Source organism: Numida meleagris, chromosome 23, assembly GCF_002078875.1.
Source record: "Numida meleagris isolate 19003 breed g44 Domestic line chromosome 23, NumMel1.0, whole genome shotgun sequence".
In the NCBI taxonomy this organism is placed as follows: Eukaryota; Metazoa; Chordata; class Aves; order Galliformes; family Numididae; genus Numida; species Numida meleagris.
Genome location: NC_034431.1, coordinates 1262984 through 1281093, shown reverse-complemented (window position 1 = coordinate 1281093; position 18110 = coordinate 1262984). Strand labels below are relative to the sequence as shown.

The 18110-nt window shown below is 46.4% G+C and overlaps 1 protein-coding gene across 10 annotated transcripts in view; it reads left to right on the top strand.

Annotated features, from left to right (window-relative positions):
- Nucleotides 1-18110, top strand: part of ARHGAP32 (Rho GTPase activating protein 32) — a 194462-nt gene that overhangs the window by 129842 nt on the left and 46510 nt on the right. For 9 of the 10 annotated variants that reach the window (XM_021376308.1, XM_021376312.1, XM_021376313.1 and 6 more), the window contains 4 exons: nt 121-213; nt 2017-2139; nt 4292-4369; nt 11869-11950. In XM_021376308.1, coding sequence (XP_021231983.1) covers nt 121-213; nt 2017-2139; nt 4292-4369; nt 11869-11950 — 376 coding nt within the window. Of the gene's footprint in view, nt 1-120; nt 214-2016; nt 2140-4291; nt 4370-11868; nt 11951-18110 lie in introns of those variants that run through there. The other variant, XM_021376317.1, reaches the window with a different exon arrangement.

The window sequence follows — 18110 nt, the reverse complement described above, 5'->3', positions numbered from 1 at the left end:
AGTGAATCTCTTTCTGTAACACAGGCCTGTGCCAACGGATAACTTACGGTAGTTCTGAAGGAGCCTCTCAAGACTGGAGTGTGTTAACAGAGAGATGTATGTGTTTCTTTTCTGTTGCAGCTTGTCACCCATACGCTGATGGCTTACTTGTCCCGTCTCTCAGCCATCGCGTGCAACAAGATCAACTGTGGGCCTGCCCTGACATGGATGGAGGTACGGTGTGAAGCTCTGCTTGTTCTTTGTTAGCCAGCAGAGTGAGCTACAGATGTGCTCTCCTACCTTTCAAGAGAGGTATAATCCTTCCAGATCTATGGGTGCCACTGGAAAGCTGTCCTAAGAGCTTTATTTCCTTGCTACAGGTGTCTAGGTGGCTGTGCAAGGTGTAGTACAAACAGAATCAGATCCAGGGTTATAAATATACAAAGGCATTTGTCCCATCCTGCTTGGGTTTTGTAACCCAAAGACGTGTCATTTTCATTTTGACAAAGTAAAGAAAGGCACTTGGAGTGAACCAAGGGTCGGGGCAGCGGCCTGCTGCCCAACTCCAGCCCATGAGGTCTCCAAGCAATAGGTTACAGGAGGAGGACAGCTCTTACACTTGTTTTGGCAAGACAATAGTGCAAGTGTGGTGAATTTGTAAAACTGCTGGAGCTGTCTCGGTTATGGCATTTGTCCTTTTCCCCCCACCCCCACCCCCTCCTTGTTATAGCTGCAGAAACAATAAGTATTATCTGCTCCTGTTTGCTGTCGCTGTTGGTTGAACTGCACAACAGAGCTTGCTTTGTGCTTGCAGTGGCCCTGTTTGCACCTTGTGAATTGCAGCTGTAGCTTTGGTTTCCCTCTTAACGGTCCTCTGCCATCTTAAACAAGATGTCCTCCTTGGACAAAGAGTGCAGGAGAGAACGGGGCTCAGGGGCAAGGGCACCTGTCTGTGTCAGTGCCAGTGCTGATGGGTCTGGGTGGAGGTGTATGCATCTTTGCATTGCCTGGTGGTACTGCTGCACACCAGGAACAGAAACAGCTGTGGTTAGACTTGCAGTTCATTATTAAATGCTCATGATAAGGACTGAGTGCATTTCCTGCAGCTCTCCCTGCAGATACACTCCTCACCCTGAAGTCATAGAATCATAGAATCAGCTAGGTTGGAAAAGACCTACAAGATCATCCAGTCCAACCATCCACCTACCACCAATAACCCCACTAAACCATGTCTCTCAACATTACATCTAAATGTTTCTTGACATCCTTTCCTTTGGGATAAGACGAATCTTGGAAACGTTCTCATTATAAAGGGAGGAAGAAAGTTAGAGCCAAAACTGAAACTATATCTTTGCAGCAACCCAGTGGAAGCAGAGATGGCAGCAAATGCCGGTGGAATTGCTGCAGTGCAATTTGAATTCCCTAGAATAACCTTTTCAATTAACTGAGATTCTTGCAAAATTTTACGTGAGCACAAAAATCTAGAAATTTCGATAGCAGGCTCCTGACTGCAGCAAGGGATGCAGCCACGTTTGCTAAAAATACAAAGAAGTAAAAAGGTGGGAGAAAATTGAAAGTGCCATGAGTTTCCAAGTGGCAGCGTTTCCCCCTTATCCTGGCACTTCTCCTTGAGCATTCACTGCTTTGCAAATAATTTTTGTACTCGTTTTTGCATTGTCTTTTTAAATTCTTCAGGAAAAAAGAAAAAACCAATCCAACTCGCTGTGAAAGGGAGGTGTAAACGTTCACTGTCACGCTACTGTTTGTGCACAGAGATGCACAGAGATGGCGTTTTTGTCGTTAACTGGATGGAGGGGATGTACGACCTTCTGAAATACGCTCCATGAACCGTTCTGCCCCTCTCTGTCTGCGTGTGCTGTGCCCTGCCATGCCTCTCCGTGCTGCTCTGCTCTGGGGGCCCCCAAGCTGTGCTGTCTCTATGAATCAGCTTGAAATCTCTGCCATGTATGAGCACCAATAAAATGCCTCCTCGCTTGTCCTCAGCTGCCTCACAGTCGCCTGCGCTCTTTGTTTCAGATTGATAACAAGGGGAACCACCTGCTAGTCCACGAGGAGTCATCTATTAACATTCCAGCTATTGCTGCTGCCCATGTTATTAAGAGATACATTGCCCAGGCTCCGGATGAGCTCTCCTTTGAGGTAAGTCGTTAAAGGCATTGGCATTCCTCATTGTCATACACAGAAGAGCATAACATGTAAACGTGTCAGGGATATACTCAGACGCCTTTGGAATGTTTTGTGAGCTGAAGCTTGGAAGATTCAGTTTAGTATTAGACTTGCACTGGGTTGGATACAGTAAGGAGTTCGGTCATCTATAAAATATAGCTTTACTTGGCATTTGTATCTTTTGATTAAACAGATGGTGCCAAGTATTCCAGCCTGGTCTCTGAGCAACAGCAGACCCTGCACACACGGTGTCTTAAGTGCATTAAATCTATTCAGGAGGACTGTCCACATATGTGTGCACGTGGACACGTGCCAATTTAATTATTCATAGGCCAGCTCTATACAACCTATATTCCTATTAGCTAGTCCACCTCTAAAGTCATTTTTAAAAACTTCTGCTCCCATGAAAAGTGAAGAACCAGATTGTCAAAAATTTGGTACGGAAGACACAAACAACCCAAAGCTGTTCTGGCAATCATATTTGATGCAGAGCAGGAGCTGCTTTGAGGCAAAGCCCATAAGGCTGGGCCCTGGAATCTTTGGGTTCCCAGCTCTTCCATCCCGAAGGCAGTGTGTTATGCTCTATGTACTGGGGCAGTATCAATGGAGCATTCACAGTGTCATACAAAAAAGTGTAAAGGAAACCGGTTACTGCCCAAAGGAGCTTTTTTGTGATCACATTCTCAGCGCACAGCACAGGAAGTAAAAATAGTAGTGATAGTCTGTTGCTGCCAGGGCTTTGTTCGTGTTCAAAATCAGGACAATTATGACTGTATGCCAAAGAATGGAGCTAAAAACAAAGACATGTGGGTATGTCATCTTCCAAATTCAGATGCATGCAGTGCAGGACACAGGCAGTTTGTCAGTGTCTCCGTATTAATAAAAGCGTTGGGACTGCAGTTCCTGCTGTAAACCTTACAGCTCGGTGCCAGCAGGCTCAGCTGGCCCTGCCGCAGAGGAAGTTGGTACGAGCCCATCCACGTTGTGTATTGAGTACTTGTCAAAATCGGCTGTGCCAAGGTCTTGCAATCACGAGGATGAAGTGTAACTTTTCATAACAGAGCCCAACAGATTACTGGTACAGGGGGAGCCGAGCCTGAATCCCCTTCCCTCTCTGCCTCTTTGCAGATCACACGCCAAACATCATCCGGATAGGGTGGTACAAGCCTGGTTCCTTCTTCGGGCCCACTAGTTCGGGATCTGAAGAGTCCCTGTCCTTGTATTATTGCCCAGCAGATTCATCTGCAGCGGCCCCCGCCACAGGAGGAGCGGGGCCTCTGTCAGCACGGTGGATTCCACGTGTTTTATAAGCAACTCAAAAACCAATCTCCAGGGCCACAGAAGGTTTTAGCCACAGGGTCAGAGCGTGTAGCTGTGTCCTGCAGCCTCACTCCGCTTTGTCCCACATCTCATGTCATAAATCATAGCCCCATCTCCTCCCTCTACCTTACGAGAGCCCGACTCCAAAAGTCGCCTTAAATCAAAGCCTTCCACTTTAGCGTGGTGCTTCCATTATTTTGCAAACCGCCTCCTGTTCCTTTGCTGTGTTTGATCCCATTGCTCCCCATTGCTCACCTCCGTCCTGCAGAAGTGACTGCGGCTGCACAGCCCTGATTCCTGCTTCCTTCCAGCAGCCCTGGTTGCCACTGGTCAGCCAGCTTCCACTGTTGTAGGATGACATTTATGAGGGTTTGACTATAAAGGCTCAGATAACCTCTTTGTCTCCCTTAATGAAGGCCCTTTTCCTTCCAGTTGCTGTTGGAATGCATCACCTCTCCTCTGTCCATTTTCCAATTCAGGAAGGTGTGTTGTGGTCAGTTTGTGAACACTGAAGGGAGCTCTCAGTTTTTGCTGTGAACGAAAACAAGGAGACGTACAGCAATGCCTACATACATGTGTACAAGGCTTGTAGAAAAATTAGTTCAGCTGCATGAGGATATTTTCCAGTGTTTTCTCAGTTGTATAACATAGTGACTCTTACAAAGGCGAATGTCTTAAGGGCTGCTTTGTTGCAACTGTTCACAAGTTTTACAGTTTTTTGCAGTGCAGACGAATGCAGCCCTTTGAATTGTGCTTTCCTCCCCGCTGTGTTGAAGCTGTGACTGATGTTGCCAATCTCTTGCAGGTGGGAGACATCGTGTCTGTTATTGATATGCCACCAAAGGAGCTGACCACCTGGTGGAGAGGCAAGCATGGATTTCAGGTAGGCACAAGCTTCAGACTTGATAGTGCAACTTAAATAGAGTCAGAAGTCCCGGCTTAGAGCTGCTCTTCCCACCCAGGATTGCCTATGAACATAAGCAGTTCCCCTGTGTTGCTGTAAGAGGACTTTCTTTCCCTTCTGCTCTGGGCTCGGGCTAGAGCTGAATTATGGTCTTTGTAGGAAATTGTCTCCTCACCAACTATGCAGAGCAGGGACAGCTGTGACTCTTTGATGCTGATAACAGCTGGCCTGATGTTAGGGGAGCTTATGCTTTCTGAGGCAGCTGACAGTTATTCAGATTATACCGTTCTTTCCACTATTACGAAATACTGTTACACTATTTACAAAACCAAGTCCCAAAGCTGCTGAAAGGTGGGAGAACTGACTTCGTCTCCTCACACCACAGGAGTTTCAGCTCCTTCCAAGCAGGAGGAATGTTCGTACTTCCATTGCTCTCTCTGAGTAGGTGGAATTTTGAGTTCCTGCTGGAGAGAGTCAGAACTGACCAGACACATGTACGTTTGGGCCTAGAAAGCCTTCTCGGTGTACCTCAGCTTTTCCCTGGTGGACCTTCCTGTGCCAGACTCGGTTGTGGTTCTGCTGTCATTAATACCGGGGCTGTGTGCATTTGGATCCCACCTGAATGGAGCGTTACATATAGGGCTGCATTCCTGTCTCATTAGAGAGTGCACGAGATACAGCTTTGGTTGCCTTTCTATCTGGTGTGGGTGTTCTGATAATATCTCACTTAGATGTCCAAGCTGCTCTGGCTTTATGATTAGTGAAGTGCTTTAGTACCACCTGCAGTGATCAGACTACACTGCGCTTAACTCTTGAGTGAATTGGGAAAACAAAACAAAAATACGCTGCGATATGTGTGTGAGCGCAGGCATTATGCACAAAGCTGATTGCTTGCGTGTATGTGGCATCCCCACGTAGGATGTGGATTCCATCATTCAGTGCAAGCTCCCTGCTTGCCATCAGGCTGCTGGAAACCGTGACTCGGTGTGAAGAGCATCACCGCTGATTAAAGACATGAGAATCAAGGGAGCTCTTTTGCAGTCTGCCGCTGCCTCGTGTCTCAGGTCAGAGCAGCCCTGTTGTGCCTTCACAGCATGAAGTGATGTTGATGAGCACTTGGGAAGCATTTGCTGGTGTCCGTGCAGTCAGTGTACGTACACAACAGTTCTGAGCAGCTGCAGAAATGGGGTGCCGTAGTTTTGCTTAACAGGAGATTAGGAGGAATAATCTTGCATCTTAACTTATAGGCAAGAGCCTTCACGGTGTGAATCAGGTTACAGCCACTGAACCACTTGTTTGGAAATGCAGCAGCTGTAATACGTGTGTCAGTATCTCACCATTTGTGCTTGCATGGAAGCAGAACGTGAAGTTAGTGTCTGCTAGGAAGTTACTGCCTGGCAGTGCAGGGAGGGTTCCAGACCCACTGCTCCTGCTGGCTGCAGAACGCTCGATAGCTCAGAGCTGGGTATCACAGCTGCATCTCAGTCAGCAGGCAGTGATTTCATAGGCTGTGCTCACTCAGTTATAGCTGCATAAGTGTATCGTATCACACAGCCACGGATCTGATTTGCAGAGGGGTGCGTTTTTCCTTTGAGTTGACAGTTTTGTCATTTCTTGGAAATGTACTGTTTGCAGCCTTTCATTTCTTTGTGAAACGCCATCGGCCACCAAGAGATGCAAGTCCTGGGGCTGTACAAAGGAGAGGGTTTTTTAACCTGTGTTTCAAGTTCAAGGCCCATAAGCTATGAGTGTAGACAAAAAGTGAATCTCCTGATGTAATGCAGGTTTTGATCACACTAACTGCTGCAGCAAAAAGAGAATTCAGAAGGACGAGATATTTCTCTGGTGTCGATGCACCTGGCCTGGAGATGTATTGCAGTTCAGTGCTATCGAGTAATACTTTAAAAAAGAGCAGAGAGGAGAAGGATTTTGTTCTGTAATATATGTAAGAACTGATAAAACTGTGTGACCTTTACAGAGTGGATTCTAGGTAAACAATTCCGTTCCCATTTAGGGACAACAGCCAGTGTAATAGTGATAGCAATCTGCTGAGCCAGTCGTTTTAATTAATAAAATAAATCAACAAAGACTGTCTTGCCAGATTGCTGAGATTCTGAGATCATCTGCGCTGCAGGGAGCAGAGGCTTGCTTGTAATGTTATGCACCCTGTGAAGTGCTGGTGGGATGGAACTCCTCAGATGAGGCTCTGAGCGCTGCCTCCTGTTATCTCCAAGCAGACTGTCATTAGGATAGGGGGCTGTGCTTCTGGCAGGGCTGCCACAAGGATGACGTGTAGGACAACCCGTAGTTGGTGGGTTCCAGTTTTTGGAACGTCCTGTAGCAGCCTGGCCTCTGTGGTGGAAGTGTTTGGGAAGTGTTTCAGCTGATGGCCTTTCCACGGCAAATTCACGCTGCAGGATGGAAAATGTGTAGCAGCAATCTGCAGGAGTGCAGCTCCCTGGGAGTGCAGTCATCTGCAAGGAGCCACGACCCATCATGTGCAGTATCTTTCAGATTTGTCCTACCTCCATCTTGGCGTTTTCTTTTCTCTATGTGATGATGTGTATTCTTAATGGAAAGCACATTAGCAGGACGTGAGTCTGTATGGATAATGTCAGTAAAGTCACCTCGTGTGTAGGGGAGGCACACACAGGAAGGAGATAACTGAGTGGAATCCCAGGCAGTAAGAGTCCTTCCAGGAGGGCTGGAGCTGGCTGCCAGGGCTGCCCTTCCCTCAGAATGTGAGAAGGCTTTTATTGCTCCGTCCAGCTCCCTCCTCCTGACCTGGAAAGCTTCGACCATCGATGAACTTCTGTGCCTACAGAAGAAACCAGACCGGGTAGGGTGCAGACATGCTCCATTTGAACCGCAGCTTTGATTCGGTACGGAGGATGGTTTGTGCTTTGCCAACCCAAGCGATTCCTTGGGAATTTGTCCTTGTGTTTTCTGTTGCAGTTGCAGGTGCCTTTCTCCCAGTACCTGATCTAATGACTGCATTGCAAAATACTTAATCCTGCACAGAACAAAACGACCCGTTAGGCTCTTTATCATTTTCTCTGGTTAAAGTACAATTATTTTTAAGATGTTTTTCCTCTAGCTTTTTTCTTTTCAAATGCCCTCAGTGAGTCACTGCTTTCATTGCAAGATTGTTACCTAAATTACAGCCACCTCCACAGTAACAGCCTTCCAGCCCTCTTTGTTCTCTTCTTCTTTTCCTTCATGCTTTGTCTTTTCAATCAGTAACTCTGTGTCAGATAGCTGAATCACCAGAGACAGGCCCTCTTCTGATGCACAGCTGCCTTTTGATGTTCTTAATCATTCTGTCTTTAGGGTATAGCTTCATTAGTTGCACTGCTGCACAACAGCAAGCTGCCCAGCTGCTGGAGGTGGCACGAAATAATGCACAAGTGTGTGTGCAACCAGCGGTGGACCCCACACTTTTGGAATCAGTGCGTGTTTATGTGAGCTTGAGCTGGCTGTGAAACTGCCAATCCACCCTTCCCAAGCATGCTCCATGCTGGGCCTCAACGTGGGATTTAAAACTGATTTAAGGGGACGCACTTCTGTCTTGGATTGGTCAGAAGTAAAACAGGCTGTTAGATGAGAGCGCTTTGCTGCATAATTTTGCAGTAAATAAAATGTATGTGATGTGACCATAGGGCACCCGTTAGCAAAAGTAGCTTGAAAACAGCCCAAGAAAGCAGAGTGTATTTGTGTGGCTAGTGTCGCTTTGGGAACACCAGTTCTTGAATTTAGACATGTAAAGCCCAAGTGTTGTCATCCCAAGGCAGCAAGCATGGTAGGAGCAAAGGAATCTCGTGACGTGAGCAGCAGAGATTTCTCACAGCTCCGTGCAGGAGCGCTCAGCATCCTGCTCATCCAGCAGGTGGGAATGTTAAAGGAAGGCAGCCTCTGCCCGACCTCACCTCGCTTCCCAAATTTACGTACAGCTGGCACACCAGTCGAGCTCCTGTGAAGAAGGTTCTTGCCCATTTTAGAGAGGCACCCGTTAGAGGGGAAGTGGTATTGCTGGTCTGCTACTGCAGTCTGGCAGAGGAGAGCTGAATATTTTGGCCACACAACTCTTCCAATCTCTTTTATTCACATTCCATGAAGGATGGCATATGTTAAGTTTTCCATTCCAAAATTTGTAAGGCAGGTCCCCAAAGGAAGGCAGGCCTTTGATATGCAGAGATGCAAGAGAATTGCTGTGGTAGGTTGTTTGTTCATTGACTTATCCTGGCATTGTTTAATTCAAGAAAATTTGGGGCCATATCATGTTATATATAAAGGCTTCTCCTAAATTTGAATCTAATTCTCTTCTGTACTTAAGAGCAGTGAGCCAGAGGCTTCTTTTCCCTTGGGTCTGTAATGGTGTGGAAGGCACAGTGTTGTGGTTTAGCATTGGGCACGCGGATGGGGGAAGGCAGCTGCACTCAGTGAACGATGAAAGTGGACTCTACCAAAACAGAGTGGAGGTAGATTTTCAGACCTAACAGTCCCCCTTCCCTTTCACTCATGTTTCTGGAAGGATTTCTTAATGTGGTTTTATCTGTGGTGTAAGCCAAGGGAGAAGAGAAGGAGAAAGAAAGGGAGAAAGTGGGAGAGAATTGTGTGTGTGCTGCCATCCAGCAGTGAGGGATGAGCAGAGTGTGAGGTGGGAGCTGGATCAGAGCAGCAGTTAAATTCTTCCTTGCTGTACCAGAGAGGGGCACATATGTTTTTGTTTTTTTTTCCTGCTGTAAAAAATGGTTACCTGGCAAACTGCACAGTGAAAATTCTGGTCGTGAAAATAAGCAATAAACAGTTCATAGAATCATGGAATGGTTTGGGTTGGAAGGGACCTTTGAGATCATCTCATTCCAACCCCTGCTGTAGGCAGGGACACCTCCCATAGAGCAGGTTGCTCACAGCCCCATCCCACCTGGCCCTGAGCACCACCAGGGAGGGGGCATCCACAGTCCCAGTGTAAAGAATTTCTTCCCAGTATCTAGTCTAAATCTACCCTCTTCCAGTTTAAAACCATTTCCCCTCTTGATGATTTGGTGTTAGGTTTTGCTCGCCCTTCGTGATTTACAACAAAGAGAAAAAAATTGAATTACATTTAATCCATACTTCAGCCTCTGTCAAGAGCAAAATGCAATCAGAATGTCTCAAACAATATTTCATTTGCCGTTTGTGATCCTGATACATTCCCACTCATTGGAATCCCCTCCTCGTACACTGAAAATGGTTACTGATATTTTGTCTTTCCCATGAAACCTCCAGCATCTTCCAGCTTTAGCAGAGTCTGTGCAAGAAAATGATGTAGTAGCTGTTGTAGAAATGTGTGCACTCAGCAGCAGTGTGTGCTTCCCTCCTTCTGTAAAGGCGTGGAGTGATTTTTTAACCTTCACATGACCTTGTATTTATCTAAATATATGTTATCCTTGCTATTAATTTCAGTACGTTGCCAAATCCTTTAATCCTGGCTCCAGCACTAACAGCGCCTTGCCGCATCTGCTGAGATTAACTCTTGGGCTAAACTCGTGTATTTATACAAAATCATGGAGAACTTTCCATGGAGGGAGAAGCAGCCTCGTTAAGGTGGGTGGGAACGAGGCAGAAGTCGTAGGTGATGACCCTGAAGATGATCTCCTGAGGATCTTACAAGAAATATCGGGATAAATAAGACAAAAAACACGAGCTGTCAGATCTGTTACCGGGAACTTAACGCCAGAGAGTTTGTAAGCGCTGAGAGAAGTGAGAATTCTTTCCCTTAACGTTGTTCATTACAATTATTGGTTCTGAACATGGCAAAAAATGGGATGTTGGAGCCGAGGTCGTGGTGTGTTTGGGAGAGCTTCTGGGATATCCCGGAGCAGTGACATAGCCATCCCGGGTCGTGTTTCATTTCTAAATTCATGGTTGGCATTTCATATTGCACCAAGGAACAGGGAAGACATCACATTACGTCCCTATGTTTCCTAACTTAAAAATTGTGTCCTGCATCTCTTGCACAGGAAATTTCCTAGAGAGACTCTTAGCCATAGAGAAGTGTTTTAAAGTATACATCATGTCATTTGTTTAAATGTCAGTACTTCTTGCATATGTGCCAACCAGCATTTTTCTCAGCATCTCCAGGGAGAACTAGGAACAGTTCACCTGGGCACAGCACGGCACTGCTGCTGGCTGCTCAGGGGCTTACGGGTAAAAATCAGTGCGGTCTAAGGAAGAGTTCCTTCCTGCCTGGGGACAGAAGGGAGTTGTGCAGGATGACTCAATCAGGAGAGCCAGGCTCACAGCGCTGCCTGCCCTGGGGCCCTGATGGATTTCATAGCTGCTCACACGAGCCCAGCTCAATGGTTGGGGCTCCTTGCCACGCACTGTTGCAGCACTGGAGCAAACCGTGGCTGCAGGGGTGACCTGATGCTTTCAGCTGTGCAAACCACATGTCTGACACGGGGCAGGAGATCCTGCTGCTGGCTGAGTTCCATGGCGCAGCACAGAAGTGTGCTGGCTGGAGGTAGGACCCAAGAGAAGAAGGGCTGGAAAGAAGGGCTGGAAAGGACAGAGGCAGTGCTGCCCTGTCCGTGCCCAGGAGCAGTGTGAGACCTGGAGCCCTGCTGCTTGTTAGAGGTTGTTCAGCTGCATGGTGCTGTTCCTTCTAGAAATAATTGTGTTTGTTTCTAGTCAAATTACTCGTTCCTTATTTACAGAATAACTCTTTTTACTCCATGTGTATGATGCTTAACTTGTTCTTTGTTCTAAGATTGAATTCATTTTACCTGAAACCACATCAAACCTGTCTGACAAGGTGTTCAAACGTACTTAATTTGAATGCTTCCGGAGTATCAATCATTACCCACCTTCATCAGATTATGCACACGCAATTAGGACACTCGGAAACACTTTGTATAAAGCACTTTCTCCTGATTTCCAATAGGGGAGTATGCATTTTTCTGCAACAGGACTATACAGACATGCAAAAATATTTACCCACATTTGATTTCAGTTTTTTGAAGGAATAAAATGTCAAAGTGCTGGTGAGTGTGCTATTGTGGGAATGGAATAAGATCAGGTGCGGGTGAGATTTGAGTAGAGATGAGTGGGATGCTAAGAGCTGGACAACCTGCTCTCATCATTGAGTTTCACGCTGCACACGCAGCCAGGTGCAGGAAGCCCAGCTGCAGTCCTGCTCTGTGTAGCACATTGTCCTCTCTCTGCCCCGTACACAGAAATTGACCATCTCTGTCCTGTGTAGCAAGCATAGAGAACAGAACTGTTTTTTACAGAGCCAATTATTTGGTTTGTAGATTTTTTGACTGCAACATTTTGAAGTACGATGACTCTTCTGCAGGCCAGTTTGTGTTGGATAAGGTTATGGGGCATCAGGAAAGCGCATTCCGAAGAAAATGATATGTGGTTGTTGGTTTAACAGTTCAGATCTTAGAAACACTGCATTCAGTACTCTGCCTCTCTTTTTGTTCTTATCACAGGTTGGATTTTTCCCTAGTGAGTGTGTTGAACTAATTAACGACAAAGTTCCTCAGTCTGTCACCAATTCGGTGCCAAAGCCAGGTATGTATGTTGCACTTTAAGGTGCAGTGAAGTAAAATGGAGTCTTTTTTTCGCGTGTTCCGTGTTTAACACCTCCTTTGTACGTCCTGTGTTATACCCTGTGCTGGTCATCCTTTATGCGTTCCATGCTGCCCTTTCTCTGTGTTGATCATCCGCGTGTTCCTCCTCTGAATGGTTTCCACTGCTGAATGTCTTTCATCTGATTTGTACGGCAGCGTCAGTGTTCGTCTCCTGCATGATGTGAAAGATTCCAGGCGCGTGGGGATGTAAGATTCCCACAACAATCTGTGGAGCTTCCCAGCTCTTGGTGTTCAGAGAGCGTTTTACATGAGCGGTTGTGGTTTTCTTTAAGGAGCACACAGATGGTCCAAAAAATGCTTATGCTGACTTAGATGGGGTAGGTTGATCAGGTGCTGCAAGCTGCTTTCTGTTTGGATCGTGATGGAGAAAGTCAGCTGGAACAGAACTCGGAATCCTCATCGGCTCTGTTCTGTGTATATAACCCCATCCACTCCTACTGCCTTTCTGGGCAGTTTGGTGCTGTAAGAAGTGCGGGCAGATCAACAGCAGGCTCTGCTGATGGAAGGGACAATGAGTAGGAGATGTAAGCTTTCCTCCTCCTGTTATCCTCACGTATGTTGGAAGTGATTGCAGGTATACGTGCTGGCAAAACTGAGACATCCGTAGAGTTTACTGGTGCTGAAGCTTTAGTTTTATTCTTCCAAACAACAGATGTTTGTATGTGCAGGTATAGTTTCTGTATCAAGAGAAGCAGTTTGAAATTGCTGATCTGCCCCAAAACATTACACAGCAGGCTGGAGAGCTGGTGAACTAGTATTCTTGTTATCTGTTTATTTTAATGATGACCTTATCTTACGAGATCACTGGTTTGGTATGTTACAAACAGATGCAATTGCAAAGTCTGACTTTTACTAGGGGAAATGCATTTTATCAGGTCTTGTGTTAGGACTTGGGGCTTTCAGGTTCAGTGGTAAGAAGTCATGAGCACCCTAAGTTATCAGCCTGCTGCATTAATCTGCATCCTCCAAGAGCTGACAATTCAGGGCAATCAGTTTTGCTGTGTTTGTAATTCCTGGGAGCATGCAAAGGTGTTTGTTAGAATCAGTGTCCCAGTGGAAGCACTGCAGCAGGTGGTCGTTCCCTAAGTGCAGTACGCTCCTGTTTGACGCTGAGCTCAGTCCCTGCTCTGTGCTCTGTCAGCTGAAGCATAGTAAATGAGGGAACCTTATATACAGGCTGGGCTGATAGAAACAATCATAAACGAGTGTTTATCGTTAAATATGGCTCAGGCAATTAAATGTCATGAACTGCTAGTGAGTAGTTTCTTGCTACGCTTTAATGAGAGATAATGAAGTAGCATAGATTGATAGATTCTCTTTGGCTTTAACAACACGCTGGGGGGTGGATTTCCTCTGTCGGTCCTGGGAAATGTTTGTTACGAAGTGGATAACAAAAGCCTGAATCCTATTAAAAATAATATGTTGAGATATATTGCCAAGCCACGAGGCTGTCCCTGCTGACCTTCCCTGGCAGTTGTTACAGGCGTGCAATTAGAGGCAGCAGCCTGCCCTAGCAGAACGCTGAGAAGGGCTCAGATGCATGGACTGCTAGAGCGAATGTTGCAGCTGTTTCTGTCATCTTCCCCTGCCCTTTGCACGCAGAATTTCTGATACCGTATCACTGCAGCCTTCTACTCCCTATTTTCTTTCCACCTTGGGATGTTAGGGTTCTTGTGTGGCTGAGGCAGATGGCTCAAACTCTCCCTTGGTTGCTGCAGAAGTTGGAACTAGAGGCAGCTGGAAGGAGTCCGGGAGCAGCCTCCCTCCCATGGTTAAGCATGTTGAATGTTGTGTTGCAGAACTGGAGGACTTGAGGGAAAAAATGATGTGTGAGAGGCAGAAGGGGTGAGAAAATTAGGGAGGAGGAAGCAGTTCCAGTTTGCTGCTCTGGGTTGCCACAGCTGCCATGTCAATATGGGCAGGAGGGAGGCACGGAGCAGCAGTGAGGTGCTGGAGCACCGTGAGCAGCTCGAGTAGCACTGCTGCAAGGGGTGCAGGTGGGTCTGCCAAGGAACTGTGCTGCTGGGATGATGCACAAGAGCTTGCTTTTTGCTCACCCGATGCATTTAATGCCTTTTAATCTGTAGCTTATGCATATATGGGGTATTTTCCATACACTTTAGTATCCACATAAACTCGATTTCCTCCCTTTACATACATTTTAAACATTAAGTGGGCTTTTTCCATGGAATAGAGACTTTCCTAAAGGGAACTGCTTGGAGCTTTTGTCCTTCCGTAACATTGTCAGGGCCTTTCATCCAGAATTAATGTTAAGTCTTAGATGTGGGGTTGATAAGATGTGCTTATCAACATCCAAACTTTATTTTCTTTAATCCAAGTATGGTGTGCAGAGCTTCTGGGACATGTATCTGCAGCATAAAGCTCTTTGCCACGAAGGAGTTTACAAATGTAGGACTGCTTGTGCCGTTCAGTTGTCCATGGATTTGGCTGCATTGAGTAATCTAATGAAAAGCAGATGGAAAGCAACGAACTTCCTGCCCTATGTTTTTACTGTTATTTACAGTAAGAGGCTTTGATTTGCAGAAGTGATGAGGACAACATTTTAATAGAACCATAAAATACTGCAGCAGTCTCAAATACGGAACGAATAACGACAGAAGTTCAAATGGAAACGGTTGGCAGGCAGTGGGAGAGGAGCGCTGCGCTGAAGTGCAAACTGCTTCTAGAAACAATATTTTCATGGACTGTGGAAGCACAGGCTCACACCAGCGGTAACGCCACCAGTGCCTGCAATAGAGGGAAAATGAGCTGAGGGAAAACTGTTTTGTTCAGATCCGATACATCAAAGTAGTTTGAAGGAATATTGGGTTTGCCTTGAGTCCTCTCTGAAATGTGTTTGTCATTGAAGGTTGGTTTGTCAAAATGATCCGCTCCCCAGATGCAGCTGGGTAGGCACACTTGCAGGGGTATGTATACACACATACCTGATACATCCCCGCAGATAGTGACAGGACAAGGGGGAAAGGTTTTAAACTAAAAGAGGGGAGATGTAGGATGGATTGGCGGGGGGGGAGGAAGCCCACAGCAAGGTACAGCTGTGAGGTCCCCTCCAACCTGACCGTGCTGTGATTCTGTGCCATAGTTAATAACACTGACGGTTCAGTACTGCAATAGATGCAATCAGCTTGTGTTTATCAAGTTTTCTAAGGAGATATGGGATGGTCGGTGAGAAGTGAATCTTTTAAATATTCCTTGTGCTGCTTGGAAGGGCTGTGAATAGCTGCTTTGTGTTTTCTTCCTAACTGAGCATTTGGGAATTGACCGTGGGTTGTGGCTGTGCTTCCTCTTCTTGTTCCGCTCTGCCCACCCCTGGCTGTCTCTCTGGGAGCAGTGTCTGTGTGTGCTCGTGCTGTCCCCTCTCACTGCTTTGCGCAGTTAGCGCTCCCAGGCAGCGTGTCTCAGCTGTCTGTTTCACCCCATTCTTTCTCATAACCGTGGATATTTGTAGTCTGACAGTATTGAAAATCACCGACCGTGCTTCACCTTGTCCGTGCAGTTTGTCCCATGCCTTCTGGTGCACCTCGAGGCGGTGGCATTGCTGGCGGTCTGTAAGCGTGCTTGCTGGTGGGGAGCATCTAGTTCCAAGGGGGGAGCAGAACACAGCTGCAACTGTCAGTGTGACAGTTTGAGCTCAAGTGAAGAAATGGGGGATAAGAAGGTATTTTTTTCCCGAAAAAATGTGTTTTTAAAACTTCAGGGGTTGTTCTCACCTGTCCTCCATCCTGCTCAGGACAAAGGAGTCAGTGGGCCCAGCAGCTCTGCCCATGTTAACGGAGGATTTTTTTCCAAATTCTTGTCTTATCCATTCATTTAATTTAGATTTGACAAGGAAACGTGCTCTTATTATATGAAATCAAAGGTACGTGGAAGGATGTTTGTTGGTATTACAAGCTGTTGTGAATGAATGTATTTTAAAACATAAATAACAGATGCTCCAAGCACAGCCAATGCACTAAACTTGGGGAGGGCTGAAACGCAAGCGTGGAACAGGCAGCGTGCTCTCAGGGCCCATGTGGCGGTTCCGACCTCCTGGAGAGTTGGGAACAGCCCCAGATGAACTCATTTGGACTACAGCCATGCAAATGGAGTAACATTCATTATGTTAGAGCTACTGCAATCACAACAGTCTCTTACGAGGTAATGCCTGCTGTCAAACTGGCTAGTTGCTCATCCCTGGGTGAAAAAGATGATGTGGCTTTGCTTTTTTCTTCTCTGTTGTTGTTTTGTTTAAAAGATCGGAAAGAATAAGGTGCCAATAGATGGGACGTGCTGCAGATGGCAGGGCTGAACAGCCATTTGACACTGATGAGTGCATAATGTCTTAATTAGTGTTTTTATAAGGAAAATATGGAAAGAAAATGTACCTAATTAGTTCCATTCTTGTTAACCTTCTGTAAACAAACTGTTTCAATAAAGCTAAATTAAATGAAAATGTGACTGAGGCAAGGCAGGTGCTGTTTGCAGGGCGGAAGCAGATGGGGAGCAAGCATATGACATGCTCAGGGCTCCAAAAGCAGTCCGTGGTCAGCAGACAATGTGCTGTCAGTACTGACAGACCTGAGGACCAATCCTTGAAGAAATCGTGTTTTCTCAGCTCCTATGGAGTGAGAGGGCAAAGGTTTGGGGATGAAAGGTCAGCAATGCGAGCGTGCAAGCTGCTCCTGCAGGAGGCTGTGCAGTGTGCCCCGTGGTTCCTCCGTGCCTCTGAGCACTGGGTGCTAGGAAGGGACCTCGGCAGGGCAGTGCCAGCACCACACTGCCCAGATCCGAGCAGCTCTGACCCGGAGGGATGGCATTTCCTGGGCTTTGTGTCTTCTGCGTTTCATCCAAACAAGAAGCTCATGCAGGGGGCAGCAAGGGCCGAGTCTCTGCCTTGTGTGCAGTTAGTGATTTTCAGGGAGAGAACCATTGTCAAGAGGAAAATGTGCATCTTAGACAATGAATGCAGAGAATGGAATATAAGATAAAGCAGCTGTCTGCTTTAGCTCTGCTAGAAATGAAGGAAAGCTGAATGTGTAAGAAAACCGTTTATGCAAATAGCAAATTTACAAATTTGTGAGATGTCTTTAATAATTGTTGCTAATCGATTAGCACTGTCCGTTTATATAAAGACGCACTACAAATTCCAGCCCCGTTTCTGACTCAACAAAGTGCTTAACCATAGGCTTAACCATAAACACATGCTTAACAGGGCCCTGCGAGGACTGCAAACAAAGCCGAGGTTTTGCTGTGCTGCTCAGCAGGGATGGGCCTTGTGCAGAGTTCAAGCATGCCAAGTGTGTTGTTTCTGAGCTGGGACACGCTGGGTGGGGAATTCCTGGATCCCAATGAATTTCCAAAGTGTTTAGGGAACAAATCACCAAACAACTTGAGGGATTGGGTCTGCGGTCACATACTGCACTGTGTGCGGCCTAGCTGAGCTTCGTATGAAGTTAACCCGTTCGGAATGGGTGCATGTTTTAACCAACTTCTTTTTTTGTTTGTTTTTGTCTTCTTTTAATTATACCTTCCCAGTCTCCCCTGCCCACGGAGTCCGCCCAGTGTCCTGGAGCTACTTCCCCCCGTGTACGTTCCCTTTCTTCCTTGTTTCTCCCTTGTTTCCATCTCTCCATTCCCTTCTGCGCACACCAGGCAGTGGCACTGACGCTTTGAAGGATATTCAGGAATCCAAAACAAGGCCTCAGTCTGACACGTGCCTTTGTAAAAGCTCTTTGGACATGAGACATAACACAGCAGGGAAACAAAGCAACTGCTTCTCGGCCTTTTTTTAGGTCCCACTCGTGCTCACACGAGCCTCCCAGCAGTAGCCTATTGCCGGTGACGTGGCTGTGTGTCTGTAAACGTCGTGTTGTCATAAAGGTCTCACTTCCACGTACAGCTCCTCCCTGAATGTTGCTGGGATGTCATAAATCAGTCTTAAAATTGGATATGCAAATATTGTGTGTGTGCCCATCTATATATATAAAAAAAAAGAAGTAATATATGCATACATGTAGAGATGCATATGTACTTTCCTTGTGTACACACTTCCAGCCCGTTGGCATGGAGACGGGGCTGTG